The sequence below is a fragment of the Globicephala melas genome, chromosome 7 (genome assembly GCF_963455315.2).
Source record: "Globicephala melas chromosome 7, mGloMel1.2, whole genome shotgun sequence".
Classification (NCBI taxonomy): Eukaryota; Metazoa; Chordata; class Mammalia; order Artiodactyla; family Delphinidae; genus Globicephala; species Globicephala melas.
This window is the reverse complement of record NC_083320.1, coordinates 43497277-43514328: the sequence shown is the minus strand read 5'-3', so window position 1 is coordinate 43514328 and position 17052 is coordinate 43497277. Positions and strand designations below refer to the sequence as shown.

Here is a 17052-nt window from a genome sequence, read left to right as displayed (position 1 = left end):
CAGTATAAGATTCCTAATTACTAGGCTCAAATTAAAGAGTCCTTTTTTCTCTTCCTTTTCATCTTTATTTTTCCAAAATCCTTGACAGCAACCAATGAGCATACATGCCAAGTTGCTAAGTTTTTTCAATCTTAAACAGATCATTTTTAAGATCAGAGAACAAAAAGAAATGTCATGTCCAGTAGATGAAATAGAAATAACTCAAAAGAGACGTGTAAAGGAAAGAGAAACGTTTTCTTGTATGCCGTTTTCAGTGCATGAGTATACACTAAAAAAAATTAGTGCTTTGTTCAAGCTCAGTAGTTGTTTACTTATTGCTAAATGATGTATTTTCCTGATGTTTGTGAAGGGTTGGGTGGAATGAAATTTTAAAATCCTTGTCATATTTTTCTCTTCTTATTATATAGTAGGTTGTTCCTGCCCTAAGGATAGTTAACTATTTATTTGATTGTCATTGTTGTCGTTGTTTAATATCAGTATATATGTTGTGAAGTACTCAGGATAATCTCTTGTCCTTGAATAGTGCTCCTTCCTACAGGGCATGTAAGACATTAAAAGACATAGAGATTTTGAACTTTATAGTTCCTAGAATATATGAGATAGTCACAGAGGAAAAAGCCTGCTAACTTTGGGAGGCCTTATTAGGGTAGCCTGTCATTTGGAATGCAGCCTCTAAGGAAAGCCTCTTTAGCCCTTTATGTCAGTACGTGAGGTTTGGGGCTACTGAGGCTAGATGAATGGCTTGTCCACCTGGAATACAACCTTCTGTGTGAATCTGCTTTCAGCTAAACTGCAAATGGATTATGCTTATTCTTTTCTTTTTGATCAGAGGCCTCAAATCCAGCTGTGGGTCAGTTGTAGAAATAACTGGGTTTTTTTTTTTGAAATAACTGTTTTTATTGAACCTGTTGTATGCCTGTCCATGCTAGGCATTTGCAATTATCACAGACCTTGTCTACTCTATATGGAGGCTTTATGATTTCCATTTACAGCCAAGGAGAGACTCAGAAAGGGCTTGGTAACCTGCCCAACTTTCTACATTGCAGTGGCAGAGCCAGGGCTTCAAATCTAGGTCTGACTTCTAAACTGCAAAGCAATACCACTCTCCTGGGTGCTAATGAGCATTCACAGAGCATCTTAGGTGTGAAAAACGCTCCAGATTATACCTTTCCTCCTGCTAGTATGGTAAGAAGGGCAAAGTGTGCACAGGATTGGTAGTCTTTGAAGAAGGGGGAAAGAATCACAGTTATTTTCTAATGCAAGGAAGTTTAACAATTATACTTTTTTTTTTTTTGCGGTACGCGGGCTCTCACTGTTGTGGCCTCTCCCGTTGCGGAGCACAGGCTCCAGACGCGCAGGCTCAGCGGCCATGACTCACGGGCCCAGCCGCTCCTCGGCATGTGGGATCTTTCCGGACCGGGGCACGAACCCGTGTCCCCTGCATTGGCAGGCAGACTCTCAACCACTGCGCCACCAGGGAAGCCCAACGATTATACATTTTGAGTAGAAAATTTAACAATATAAGTGACAAAATGTATTTAAATATAAGATATCACCATTTGACATACTTATTTTTTACAATGAAGCAAAACAGTTTGTTGGGAAGATAAACAGTAAATCAAGAAAAATTAGTTTGACTTATTTATACTCTACCTGTGACAGAACATATTTAAGATGGCTTGACTACTAAAGGAGATGAAAAATCAAGAGCCAAAGTCCCTGGCTCTCTTGTCTTCCTCTCAGTTTTTTTAAAATTAGTTATAAATGGATTCAGTTGATATTTTTTCTTTTTCATCAAGAACATCTCCTATGAATAAACCCTGTCATTGCCTCCAGTATAATAAGTATTAGAAGAGAGGAAGGGTGTGTAAAACAACCAGTCTCAGCCCTGGCGATGGTAGCTGACTAAATGGACGGTTACTGTTCATTTCTCGTCTGTCAGTTTTCTTCGTTCACTGAAATTGCTGGAGACTAGGTAAAGAGATGAGAGGTGACAGCATTCTTCATCCTATGTGGGCTGGGAGTGCAAAGCAATCAGAGATAACTGGATGAAAGAAATGAAGTTTGTTAATAGAGACCAGAAATTCAGAGAATCGGGGCTTGAAAAAGAAAGACTTAGAGGAAACATCTGCTAGCAGTTCCAGTGGGTTGAGGGTGGCAGAGTGAGGAAGGGGGAGGGAAGAGGGTCAGAATACCCACCTACGCTGTTACTAAGCTTGTTGAAAAGAAATCTGGTCTAATTTGATGTAGACTCTTCCCCTCTGGATCAGAAAAACAGAAGCATTACAATCTGCTATTCATATAGAAAGTGTGAGTAGAGAAAGGGAAAATGCACGTGTGAGGCCGAGAACATCTGTTGGAACAAGTTGTTTTAAAGATAGCTAAGCAGTGGTTTTAAAGCAACTTGATAGTGTTTGGTGGAAAGGATGAGGAGGAATGGGGGTGGAGACCAATGCGATGAGAGTAATTAATTAGGTCATGAACAGCATCCCACCCTATATCTTTTATTTTCTCAGTGCTTAGACTCAGAGTCTCGTAAGGGAACACTGTGATTAATGGCAGCAGCCAAGAATATGACAAGAAGATAAATTGCTCATAGCATGGTACAGCTGGTTCCTGGGAAAAAAGCTTCAGAGACATATCAAAAGAGTCTTGTAGCAAACATAATGTGAAAGAGACCATTTTCTTGGGAATGTTCTCACTTTTATTTCTAAGTCATATATTTTGGGGTACAAACCTACTTTATATGTCATGAAGTGATAGCTACTTAGTCCAGTAGTCTTCCCATCCACGATGAACTGTCAAAGATTGAGAGAAAATCGGAATAGTAATGTTCCCAGTTGCGGAGAGACCACTGATCTGTGTTATTTGTTGTTATTTATTTCTTATTGCATGCTTGTATTTCTCTTTATTAATGATGGAGCAGTGTCCATTTTCTAAAAACTTTCGCATGTAGAGCTTGAAGTTCCCCCTTCCGGCTTTTCAATATTCTCATGGTTAATAATCCTAATAATGGTGCCGCCATATATTTGTATAGCAGTGTATACTTTTGCAAGCTTTATTATTTGCATTACTTTATTTAATCCCCACAAATCTCCATTGGGCAGTTAAGCTATGTTTTAATCTCCATTTAAAAACTGGGAACACTGGAAATAATGAGGTTAACTTTCTTGCCTGAGATTACACTTCTGGTTCCTAACATGAGAAGATTAGATCACTCCTTTCTCCTTCTGCAAGCTCCATCAAAGATAATATTGAGATATTCGAGCTCCTGGGGGTTCTGGCCTGGGCTCACTCCACTCAGGGCCTGATGGGCTGGAACTCTCCAGCCCTGACCTTACCCCAGGTTCCAGAGTCAGTGCATCTGCCTACCGGAGGTCTCACCAGCAGCAGATCAGACTCAATATGTCCCCAACGAAATTCATCAACTTTCTGCTCTCTCCTCAAACCTCCTGGTCTTGAGTTTCTGATTCTAGTGAATGTTATCACCAAACTCCCAGTTGCTTAAGCCATATCTCAGGAATTCATGTGTTTCTCTGTTGCATCTGCCATTGTGTGGGACTAGGCCACTAGTCTCTGTCTTCACTACAGCCCTCTAACCACTATCCTGGACCCCCCTCCCCCAGTACATTATCCCCATCTCATTCTGATTGGGTTTTCTAATGCAGATCTGATTAGTCTTTTCCCTAGACCTTCAAGGACTTCTGTTTGCATTTAGGATAAAATCTAAAATTCTTAACATGACTTACAAGGCCTCATAGAATTTGGCCCTGGGTTTCCAGCTTCTCAGACCACTCCCTCTTAGTGTATTCCCTGTGTTACCTATATTACCGTATTAAGTATTTTCCAGTTTCTCAAGGGTATCTTGTTCTTTTTGCCTCTATGCCTTTATATAAAGCTGCTCTCTTTCCCTAGAGATCTCTTTTCTTTCAAGTCTCAGCCAAGACATCATGCCCTCTGGGAAGCCTTCCCTGACACAGTGACTCCCCTGTGCTCTGGATCTCTTTGTCCATTTCCCTTTCTACACTGTATTTGTCAGGAAGGCAGGAGTCATTGTATCCCCATCACTGAGTTCAGAGGATAGAACCTGTTAGGCAAACAAGATTGAGTGAATAAACAAGTGTTTCTAGATTTCCATTGTTTTGTCACTAAAATAGTTCCCCACCAATATAGTCAATATTCTCTTGGTGGTTTTAGTGTTAAATGCCTAGCTCATTCTCTAAGATATCTATATTATGTAAATATTTCTAAAATTTATCTTATTCCCCCTGTATCACAGAGATATAGTAATATCACAGCATGCTATTGTTTTACTCTGATTAAATCTGGTGGCTTTTTGGGTTAACTTAATAAGTATCAGTAACAAACATTTATTGGGTTAATTTCTGCATGCCACGCATTGTCCTGAGTGTTTTTCACGATTTTTTTGCTTCTTTAAAATTGTTGTGAAGTTAGCTGGGTACTGTGGTTATCCGCATTTTTAAAAATTTTCTTAAAGAATTTTTTTTAATTTATTTAAAAATTATTTTTTATACAGTTTTTAAAGGTTGCTTTCCATTTAGAGTTATTATAAAATATTGGCTATATCCCCGTGTTTTACAATACATCCTTGAGTCTGTCTTATACCTGAGAGTTTGTACCTTTACTCCCCACCCCTATATTATGCCCCCACCAACTGGTAACCACTAATTTGTTCTCTATATCTATGAATCTGCTTCTTTTTTGTTATATTCACTAGTTTGTTATATTTTCTTAGATTCCACATATAAGTGATACACAGTATTTGTCTTTCTCTGTCTGACTTACTTAGCATAATGCTCTCCACATCCATCCATGTTGCTGGAAATGGCAAATTTTCATTCTTTTTAATGGCTGAGTAATATTCCATTGTATATATATATACCACATCTTCTTTATCCATTCATCTGTTGGTAGACACTTAGGTTGCTTCTATATCTTGGCAATTGTAAATAATGCTGCTATGAACATTGGGGTGCATGTATCTTTTTGAATTAGTGTTTTTGTTTCTTTCGAATATATAAGCAGGAGTGGAAGTGCTGGGTCATATGATAGTTCTATACTACAAAGCTGCAGTAATCAAAACAGTATGGTATTGGCACAAAAACAGACACACAGATCAATGGAATAGGATAGAGAACCCAGAAATAAACCCACACAGTTATGGCCAATTAATTTACGAGAAAGGAGGCAAGACAATACAGTGGAGAAAGACAGTCTCTTCAGTAAGTGGTGCTGGGAAAACTGGACAACTACATGTAAAAGAATGAAATCAGAACATTCTCTAACACCATATACAACAATAAGCTCAAAATGGATTAAAGACCTAAATGTAAGACCAGATACTATAAAATTCCTAGAAGAAAACACAGGCAGAACACTCCTAGACATAAATCACAGCAATATTTTTTTGGATCTGTCTTCTAAAGTAAAGGAAATAAAAGAAATGCCTCTACTTACTGTTGTGAGTCTCATAAAGGTGGCAACTCAGGGATTTTGTGATTTTAGCATAGGCTTTGAAGCTAATCTCTGTAGCTGTAAAATGAGGGAAACCCAGGGTTGTTTGTGTGAGGATTAAATGAGACAATATAAGTAAATTACAGAACATAGTCAGGAACTGGTTCATTGTAGGCACCTGAAAAATGATAGCTCCTCTTACTGATGTTGTTTTCTAAATCTCCTACTAGCTTACCTCACTGAACTTCAGAACTTAAATTAAAGGAGAGTTTGTTAAAGATAAAGCTGGATTTTTAGGCCTAAATAAATTCTTAGGAGAAAAATGGAATGACTAAGAAAAGTGAACTTTTCATTTAGATTTCAAGTATATATACTTGTATAAAATTCATTCTAGCTCAGTTAATGATTATATTCTATACATTCCTCTATACATTGGTCTTGTAGGGGCCTAGAAAGGTGGCTATTTTTAATAATTTAAAAAGGCTGATTGTATAACCCACCATGGAGCTACATAAGACTATTTCAAGATGTTAAATTTATTTGTTCTTGATTCTAATTATTTTATTTCATGTCTTTGGATTTTAAAAAATGGGAAATTAATTATTACCTAGGAAATGAACTTTGGTAGATGAAGTATTTGAAAACATGAGATTTGCAGTGGAGAAATAATTTTTTGAAAAGACCCCAATGGGGAAAATCTTTGAACCAGTGTTTCATATTTCAAATAAGGTACATATTTTGTTATTATTACAACTTTTTCTGCTCTGTTATTATATAACAACTTCAGTTTTTCATTATTCACCCTTTGCTACAAATATACAGCTTTATCAAACAAGGAGAGAAACATTTTGGAAGTTAATGACAATGTCTTTGAGGGTTCCTTGAGTAGTTTTCAGTAAAGTTAGTAAAACCATGCTGTCATGATGTTTGTAGTTATAAATTTCAGGTGGAGCACTAAACAGGCCAAAAAAAACCTTGATAAAATTAGTAAACGTATTCGCATGCGTGTGTGTGTGTGTGTGTGTGTGTGTGTGTGTGTGTGTGTATGGTATAAAACGGAAATAATTTAAGTTGCAGTGTTGTGCAGGAGTACAGTGCCCCAAGTACACTCTACTTAATATAAGAATATACTTAGGGGCTTCGCTGGTGGCACGGTGGTTGAGAGTCCGCCTGCTAATGCAGGGGACATGGGTTCGTGCCCCGGTCCGGGAAGATCCCACATGCCGTGGAGCGGCTGTGCCCGTGAGCCATGGCCGCTGAGGCTGCGCATCTGGAGCCTGTGCTCCACAGCGGGACAGGCCACGGCAGTGAGAGGCCTGTGTACCGCAAAAAAAAAAAAAAAGAATATACTTATGTTTAATATAAGAATGTACTATTTAATATAAGAATACATATAAATAAGAATATATAAGAATACACACTGATACTCAGCAGTAATTGTATGCTAAAGGCAATATCTCATTTACTTTATCTCACAACAACCCTAATAGATAGGTTCTCTTATCCTTATTATTCATATGAAGGAACTGAAGTTCAGAAAGGTTAAGTTACTCATCCAGTGTCATGTAGCTAGTAAGTGGTGGTGGAATCGGAACACAAGTGCAGGTCTTTCTAATTCCAAAGCCCTATCACCTGTCCTTTGAACTGGTAAAGGAGAAATCACAAGTCAGCATGGAAGAATTCTGCAGAAATTCAGGTTGGGAATTTACTTTGGATTTTTACCACATTACATATAACAAAATAAATTCCAGATGGGATAGAGAGTTAAATTTTAAAAACAAAAGAAGCAATAAAATAAAGCTTTAGAAAACTAGAGGGTAGATTTGAGTACTTCTCAAATCTCTAAAGGAGAATGTCTTTTTGAATAGTATAGTAATAGAAGAAGTCACAAAGTAAAATATAAGTAATATACAACTATAGTATACAAAATTAAAACTTTTTTTTTTGCGGTACGCGGGCCTCTCACTGTTGTGGCCTCTCCTGTCGCGGAGCAACAGGCTCCGGTCGCGCAGGCTCAGCGGCCATGGCTCACGGGCCCAGCCGCTCCGCGGCATGTGGGATCTTCCCGGACAGGGGCACGAACCCGTGTCCCCTGCATCGGCAGGCACACTCTCAACCACTGCGCCACCAGGGAAGCCCTAAAAAATTTTTTGATTATCAAAACAAAAGTATAAATTGGCTACAATTAAGAAAACAACACCCAGTACTGGCAAGGAAAACTGTCATATATTGCTTATGATACAATAAAGCAATAAAGGCCCTTGAGTAACATATGTAAAGGACATAAAAATATTCATCCCTTTGTACTAATTCTACTTCTGGGAACCTATTGTATTAGATCATCTAAACTATGGAAAATGCTGTCTCCATGAAAATATTTTTGCAGTGTTTTTCATAAAACCAAAAATAAGGCGAATAATCTAAATGTCCAATATGAAGATAGTGATTAAACTGTCAAACCACCAGATGAAATGTTATATAATCATTATTATCAATGATCATAAAATCTATGTTCCAGTGTAAAACACTGTGGATGTATAAACTTTTAATCTTTTTCATTTATGTTTTTATTGAGGTTACAACTGTAGAAATAAGGTAATTGTACCTTGAGAGACTGAAATCAAGTATTGTACATTAAAATCTTAATCATGATTATTCAGGTAATAGGATTAAGGTGAATTTCTTTACTTCATTTTCTGAGTTTTTGATAATATGGTTATTTTAAAGTAAAAAGGACATATTCTTTGACCCACAGGATGGGTTTCCAGATTTCCAGGACTCTGTGCAGACACTCTTCCAGCAGGCTAAAGCTAAGAGTGAGGAACTCGCTGCTCTTAGTTCACAGGTAACGTCAACCACCAGTTACTATTTCATAACAGCATCTGTAGGTTAAAAAATAAATGGCTGCTTCGACTAGCTTGAGTTTTAAATTCACTTTCATCCAAAGACTGAATTTATTTCTGGTTGTTTTTACAATGTCACCTGATCCACAGCTGTATCAGTGAGATAGCAGCATCAGCTAGGTTTAGTTTGCTTTGTGAGCAAAACCCGACATCTGCTACTTATTTATTCTTTGAAGTTTTGTAGGAATTAATACAGATTCTCTACTTAAGAAAGAAGCAACTTGATACCAGGAAAACAGCCATGTTGATTATGTGTGTAATACAACTCTGAGATAAAATAGTTCTAGTTCTCAATAATATATTAATAGTCAACATTGTAACTATTGTTGAATCATTTCAATTCATGTATAATGCAAAATTAATATATAGCTTCAGGTGCTTTTGCTGCTAAGTTATTTGATCGTGTACGTAGAAATTAACATTTTAAAAAGTCATTTTTGCCTTTTAGAAAGTACTGTAAGTTTTATTCCTGTTGATCTTCTCACTAGTGACTGCTTTTGGTCAGATTTAGTAGTGCCAAGTTTTGTGTTTTCATGTTAAGAGGATGAAAAATACATTTCCCCCTCAGAAATCTTATTGAAATTTTATTAATTAATTAGTTACAAATTTAAATGAATTGAAGTTATGGTTCCTTTTGATCTCGTTTATTTATTTATTTTTAACATCTGTATTGGAGTATAATTGCTTTACAATGGTGTGTTAGTTTCTGCTTTATAACAAAGTGAATCAGCTATACATATACATATATCCCCATATCTCCTCCCTCTTGCGTCTCCCTCCAACCCTCCCTATCCCAACCGTCTAGGTGGTCACAAAGCACCGAGCTGAACTCCCTGTGCTATGCGGCTGCTTCCCACTAGCTATCGGTTTTACATTTGGTAGTGTATATATGTCTGTGCCACTCTCTCACTTTGTCCCAGCTTACCCTTCCCCCTCCCCGTATCCTCAAGTCCATTCTCTACGTCTGCGTCTTTATTCCTGTCCTGCCCCTAGGTTCTTCAAAACCTTTTTTTTTTTTTTTTTTAGATTCCATATATATGTGTTAGCATACGGTATTTGTTTTTCTCTTTCTGACTTACTTCACTCTGTATGACAGACTCTAGGTCCATCCACCTCACTACAAATAACTCAATTTCGTTTCTTTTTATGGCTGAGTAATATTCCATTGTATATATGTGTCACATCTTCTTTATCCATTCGTTTATTTGATTCAGAATAATAGTATAAGCTTTCATCCTATTCTATGAGTTAATATATTTCACCTATTGATTTTTACTACTGTGAATCAGGATTGTTTGTAACATATATATAACTTTATATAGTAGATGCCTTGTATTGCTCTTCTATATAGCATGGCAGTGATTCCTATCTGTGTATTTTGACTATTACCTCCTTGGCAGAATATCACTGCTTTGACTGTCATAGGTATTATCACACATAGGTAATTTAGAGCAGTGCATAGAGAAGGGACTTAGAGAACACATGCAGAGATAAATTTATATGTCAGCCAACTAATTGTGTACTTTAAAACATGTCTTTTTATGATGGGTTGGAAAATACTGCAGTTTCATTCCATGATGAAGGTGAAGATCCTCGTTGGCACTGATGTTTTTCTGCATAATTTGCATTGCTTAATTTTAGAGGGAGGTGTGTTTGTCTTGTTCTTCTAGACAGCCGTTTTACACCTTTTCTCCCCCAAATATACTGTCATCATATCAGAGTTTGTGTAGTGCCAGATCCTAAAATAAAAATGCCAAGACTTCGCCCTGTGTTTTAGAAGCAGTTTGTAACAGATGTTGCTGTTGCTCTGAGGTTCCTTTTTTAAAAAATCTTTAAAAGGACTTGGTATCTTAGAAAACAAAGCTAAGGTTATTTTGCTTTTGAGCTAGGATGGAATTCTCTTTACAGAATTGAGCAGAAAGCTTTTTTCCTTTCGTACAAAATCTAACATTCTGTGTTTTAACATGATGATATAGACATCAGTGCATATTTATGGAACGTGTATACCACATGAAGTATGAACTAATTTTAATGACTACTAAATATATTTGCTGCAGTCTGAAATTGGCATCTTTAAACCATTAAAAAATCTAGAATGTTTTAGTTACTTTATTTTCACTTTACTTACTAGCAGCCTGAAAAGGTGATGGCAAAGCAGATGGAGTTCCTTTGCACCCAAGCTGGCTATGACAGACTGCAGCATGCTGAAAGAAGACTGTGTGCAGGACTTTACAGGCAAAGCTCAGAAGAGCACAGCCCTAATGGCTTGACTTCTGATAACACTGATGGACAAGGTACATCTTTAGAGTGACCCACACCTTTAGAGCCAGCTACTTTGTGCACTTCAAAGGGAAACAAAAAATGGCTGGTTTTTTAAAACTTGATATTTTATGGAGATTATTTTATAGGTTCTCTATCAAAATTAATTTTTAAATTGTCCCTTTTTATAAAAAGGAAAGAATTCTTCCTGCAAATATAACTTGTAGAGTTTTTTTTTTAACCTTATTATCCCTAAATAATAGCTGGCACATGTGATTGACATATATTTTGTAGAGGGTGGATGGGAATGGGAGATGTAAACAGTACAGATCATTTTTCCTGAAGAAATGGATTCCATGGGAGATGTTTATCATTTTTTAAAAGATTAAAACTTTGGATTTTTTTAGGCTTCATAAACAGATTTGTCTGAAATTTATAACATTTGGTTCCTAAGAGAATGTGGTGACTGCTTCTAAAGTACTATGACAGAGTACAGAGATTTGAAGAGACAATATAAGAATGGAGAGACTTGTAGAAATTTTGTCTTCTTTCAGACTTCACATTGGCCTGTAGTCCCTATGAAAATATTTTGTGTGGTGTATACTTTGGAAATTGTTCTCTTAAACACAGGTGTAGAAAGTTTTGATTCATGAGCATTTTTATCATTTTAAAAATTATTTCATTTTTTTTGTATCCACATGTGAAGAAAATCCCAAGTCATTGTCATTCACTCATTCAACAAATATTTTTTTAGTATCTCCTATGTGCCAGGCACACTTCTAGGCACTGAAAATGCAGCAGTGAATAAGATAAAGCTCCCTGCTCCCTTGGAGCTTGCACTTGAGTGGAGGGAGATGTATAGCATATAGGTATAGAACTAGATCCTCTAGTTTCAAATAGTGATAGTGTTTGAAGAAGAACAATTTTGTAGGACTTTTTGTTTATGTATTATTATACTTTTTTCAGAGAGTGGTTACTGTCGTCAAAAAAATAATTTTCTTTCTAAGTAAGAATACCATCTTAACCCGCATTCTTTAACTATAGAGTAAAACATTACACATCAGCAGATCAGAGTACTGGCAAAGAACGTTCTTCCTTTTTAAAATATTACAGAAACTTTTTAGTAGAAGTCTTGTTTAACTTCTCCAGTCATCCTTGACAGTTAAGACTGGAGTTAAGGGACTTCCCTGGTGGCGCAGTGGTTAAGAATCCGCCTGCCAGTGCAGGGGACATGGGTTCGAGCCCTGGTCCGGGAAGATCCCACATGCCGTGGAGCAACTAAGCCCGTGCGCCACAACTGCTGAGCCTGGGCTCTAGAGCCTACGAGCCACAACTACTGAGGCCCTTGCGCCTGGAGCCTGTGCTCTGCAACAAGAGAAGCCACCACGAGAAGCCCGCGCACTGCACTGAAGAGTAGCCCCTGCTCGCCACAACTAAAGAAAGCCTGCGCGCAACAACGAAGACCCAACACAGCCAAAAATTAATTAATTAGTTAATTTTTTTAAAAAAAGACTGGAGTTAAGATGCAAAGGTTAATGAAAGATTTGATGACTCTAATTTGTGACCCCAGGATAATCCAGTGTAGGGCAACAATTTGCTAAGTATGATGGATTTAGGTTTATGATAGAGTATGATTTGGCATATGAAACCTTTTTTACCATATCTGTTCTAATTATATTTTTTCATGGATTTGCCGTAGGTTTTGTTGTTGTTGTTGTTCTGGTAATGGGGAACTGGCTTGAAGCCATCTCTGTCTCTGTAGTATTTGTTGTTATGTGGTTAGTGACCTGCCTGGTAAAATGGTTGCACTAGTAAGAAAATGCCCCACAGAGGTGATGCATTATCTGCCAGAGCTGGGGTGCATACTGGAAATCTCAGTCTTTTCTTTAGTTTGTGATTAGCTCTTCAAAATGTCCTGGCAGAACGGTAGATCTTGAGACTAGCATGAGTTGCCATTTTCCTCCTAAACTATTATTTTAGATATTTCTCCAGCTATTTAAATTCTTCCAGTGCCTGTCGACTTTCCTTACTTATTTCCTAAGGAGTGTTCAGGCGATTTGTGAAAACTTATTTTTAAGAAAAACCATGATGCGTCTTTAATTACTCATATTGCTTTTTTTTCTTTTCATTAGGCGAAAGACCTTTGAACCTCCGAATGCCTAATTTACAGAACAGACAACTCCATCATTTTGTGGTGGATGGGGAGCTGAGTAGACATTACTCCAGTGAGGCGAAGTCCCACTCATCAGGTGAGAATGTGGGATGTGCTTAGAGGGAGTAATATTTGAATAAAGCATCTTTCCATTCTAATCTCCTAACTTCCACTGTCGCCCTCCTTAAAAAAGGGTCATTACTAATGATGTTACTAGTCCGTTTTCTCCCCTTGGAAGTAACAGATTGCTATATTAATAGCCAGTCTTTTTGAGAACATGATATTCCAAAGGACTGACAGGGAAAAGCTCTTGAAGATTGAGATTATTGTGATTAGCTATTACATGAATGGTGACTTTATACACAATTCTGAACCAGATAATAAATGGCTGGTTTCAGTTATGTAATTCCCTTTTCCAGCCTTTCATAATATGAAATTGATGGACTATATGTTTGCTGTCCTGCTAAGAAAACCTTGTGTACCAAAATCTAAACTTTTCATGCAGCTGCATTTGGGGGATGATATTTGTATTTCAGAAGTAAACTGAGCTCCATAAAAGGACAAGCTGTTCCTTATTATAGTTTGGTGTTTTCATGTTTTTATCCAAGTAAAGTGAGTTATACAGACTTAAAGTATTAGACACCAACACCATTTGAAAGAATCTGGTATCATCCAATCTTTGAGCTAAAATAACTTTAGGAGTTACTTGAAGTCAGTTGTTTCATCTGTAAAATAGAAATAATTTCTGCCTCATAGAATAGTTATGAGGATTAAACAAGATAGCCTATAGGCATTGCCTGGCTGATAGGAACTCAGTAAATAGTAGCTACTATTTTTATTCTTCTTCTTATGCTGAATTTCTGTATAGAGAGGGAAATTCATGAAGTGAACTGCCTAATTTCAGATAAGCTATTAATGTTGGTTACTTTTCTAGAATCCTTTTTAAAGTGTGTGTGTGTGTGTGTGTGTGTATCCCCCAGTATTAGTACTTCATGTAAATATTACATTTTATTGGCATTCTGTAGTATTTTTTTGAGGTTGAAATAATTATTCATGTAACTCCAAGCAATGAGTCCTGTGAAAATAGAATCTTCATTCTTTTATCCCTATTTCTCCCACCTTAAGGTTTCACGGCTAGAGAAACTTTTAAAAATAGTTCCATGTTTAAACATAGAAGTTGTTTTTCTGCCTCATGTCTTCATTGATAGTAAATATTTTAGACAATAACTTTGTTGTATACGAGTGACCAGTTTTATTTTATATATTTTATGTATCACTTTGGACCAAGCATTAAATAAAAATCAGTAGGTTCTATATGCTGTGTGCTTTATATACATTTTATGATTTAAGTCTCATATCACCCTGTGTAGATACTATCCCCATTTTATAGATGAAGACACTAAGGCTCAGAGAGGTGTGTAACTTGCCCAGAGATGTATACAGCTAGTAATTGGCAGAAATGGAATATAAATCCAGAATCCGAACTCTTAACCTCAACTCTGTAAACATAAAAATTTTATATGGAATTGCAGAGTCATGAATAATTGATACTGCCTGCTTTGGAGTTTGGGGGTTTGTTTTTAAGTTTGTTTTTTTGTATCCATTGATTTAAAATATCAATACATTTTGTGTTTCTCTTTTTATACAGAGAGCCTGGGGATTTTAAAAGACTACCCTCACTCAGCTTTTACTTTAGAAAAGAAAGTCATCAAAACAGAGCCTGAAGATTCAAGATAGCTATGATTCTCCCACTGTTCTCTGGAAATGGCATCAGATTTAAGGATAATGCTCCATCATAGAAATAAGCCTTAATAACCAATGTTGCCTCATTCAGCACAAACAGATTTCATAGCCAAAGCTTAAGGACTGATACAGTAATCTGTGGAAACCAGGAAGACAAAACTACAGCCACAAAAGAAAATTAAGAGAGTGTTACAATCTGTAACAGAAATACTGATCCACATTCCTCTGTAAGTCATTTTATGTGGAAAGGCTTACAAATTAATATTGTAAGCATTAATTATTTAAGAATGTACAATGTATTTGTATAATTTATAGAAGTAAAATCTAGATGTTGAGACCTGTTTGGGCCAATAGGTGTGGATACAGTTTATCTTACTTGAAATTTCATTGTCTACTTTAAGTGTGTTTTGCGTAAATATTGTATGTCAGAGTTTAGAATCTTTGCAGTCATAAAAAAGAAAGTTTAAGTGATGTAGTTATTGGCAAAGTTGTAATGACTTTGGAAAAATGGAAAGCAAATACTCAATTTAAGTCAGGAAAATGTTGTAGATTTAATATCTGATAAAACTGATTTTGTTTAATAGGAAATGTGTCATTTCATAGTAGTCATATGTCATTTTTACTGGCTTAATTAGACACATAGTTAATAAATACTGGAGTAAGGTCAAAAAAATGAGCAATAGAGTAGAAAAACCTCTCTTACCTAGTTGACCCAGGTTGCATTTTATGATAGCTACTTAAGGTATAACAAAAATAGGAAGCTATTAGTTGGACAGAGAACTAGAAACAAGTGGACAGATGTGTAAAAGCCTTGACTTAAAATTATTATTTCAGAATGTGTTATATAGATTAAGACATAGTAAGTTAACCCTAAATGTGATAAGGATGGTGACTGTTAACAAAGGCTATAATATATAGTAGAGTAAGTACTGTTTTATATCCAGAAATTCTTCTCTACGCACCAGAGTCAGAGAAGCTAGATGGCTCTCCCTGGGGAATGTCTTCCCATGCAGACCATCACAAGTTTAGACAATCAGTGCATCCACATTTGCAGGCATATTTCTATGGAGGTTTAGTTGTCACATATTATTTATTTTACAATTTCATTTTCGTATACTTTTCAGATTTATGAATGCAGTTTTTTCTTAAAACTCATTTTAACTTGAAAATCTGTTTTAATTCCCCCTATTTAATTAATGGGTTGTATGCCTATATATGAGGGTGTGCTTAAATGTTAATAACATACTTGCATACTTACTAGAATTTCACATTGGAATCCATAGTGAAAAACAAATACTACTTCTACCAATTTACATTTTTTCTGTTGGTTTAAGAGAAGATGTTTGACAGCTTTACCTACTTCCTCCAGATTCATCTAAACCCAGATATTGCTGAGAAGAGTGTATTGACTTGGAATATGTGTTTTTTGTGTTGTTTTCGGTTCTGCTCTAGGTCATAACTATGTAAAAAATATTAAGTTATAATCTATTATACTAAAATTCATCAGCCAAATGTTAGATGAAATGTCTGCACTGTAGTCTCTGATCACTGTCACATATATAATTCCTTTTTCATTTTGATTTGTAGAATAGCTTTACAGTAGAAACACCAGTAAACAACTTTTATACTATTAAAAGGCTTTTTTTCCTTCCTAAATGTTTTAATTGTACCATAGTGTTTTGCCCACTGAAGAAGCTTTTTATGGACTTTGCAACTTTGTTGCTAGCTTGAGGTTGATTATTGTGATTGTATTGTTCACTGTGCATAGAAATAGTATGAATACGATTTACATAGATTGTTCAGTTTTTAATATTAGCCATAGAACTGGTTAGTATCTCAGTAGTTTCATGAAACGTTTCCTGTATTCTAATCTATTTTGAGAAATTCTGTGGGTTTTTTTTAATTGTGTCTTATGGTTCAAGTTTGTAGATTTTAATAAGGAAAAATTTTTAAAGATGTGGTAATCTTACAACTAATATTTATCTGTCTTTCATGACCGCACAAACTGCATCTTTAAATCCATAAATAAGTTTCCTTAAGTATCATACTTTTCTGGTCTTTCATGCTTAGTGATAAGGGGGAAGCACAAGAAAAATTTCAGTAGAATACAGTTTTTATTTTGTAAACACTAATGTATTAAACTTGCTATACATTGAAGCAAATAATATATATTTTTATTTGAATTGTATATATGAATTGGATGTTATAACTAGTTGATTTTTTTCATTGTGTTAGAGGTATTTTCACTGAACAAGGTCAATTGGTTACCTCAGTATTACAACCAATATAGTCCAAGGGACCATTTCTCCCCAAGTCTGTTTTGTACTTTATTACGTGAAGTCTGCGTTTCTGTGACTATTAAAGCTGTTGGTGACGTGGGATGAGTGCAGTTGCTTCCTGTGGCAATAAAGACTTTGTGTGCCCCACGTATCTCTGTTTATAGAGCTTTCTGCATAGCACTCCTCACAGTAGTATTAGCCTACCTGTCTCCCCTCTCTCATTTGGTCTGGGCTTGAGTGT

The 17052-nt window shown here is 36.1% G+C and overlaps 1 protein-coding gene across 4 annotated transcripts in view; it reads left to right on the top strand.

Annotated features, from left to right (window-relative positions):
* Positions 1 to 16962, top strand: part of NAB1 (NGFI-A binding protein 1) — a 44822-nt gene extending 27860 nt beyond the window's left edge. For 3 of the 4 annotated variants that reach the window (XM_030847746.2, XM_060302135.1, XM_060302136.2), the window contains 4 exons: positions 8231 to 8320; positions 10510 to 10672; positions 12770 to 12886; positions 14438 to 16962. In XM_030847746.2, coding sequence (XP_030703606.1) covers positions 8231 to 8320; positions 10510 to 10672; positions 12770 to 12886; positions 14438 to 14526 — 459 coding nt within the window. In that variant the 3' untranslated portion in view covers positions 14527 to 16962. The remainder of the gene's footprint in view (positions 1 to 8230; positions 8321 to 10509; positions 10673 to 12769; positions 12887 to 14437) is intronic. The other variant, XM_060302137.1, reaches the window with a different exon arrangement.
* The last annotated feature ends 90 nt before the right edge of the window (positions 16963 to 17052 follow it).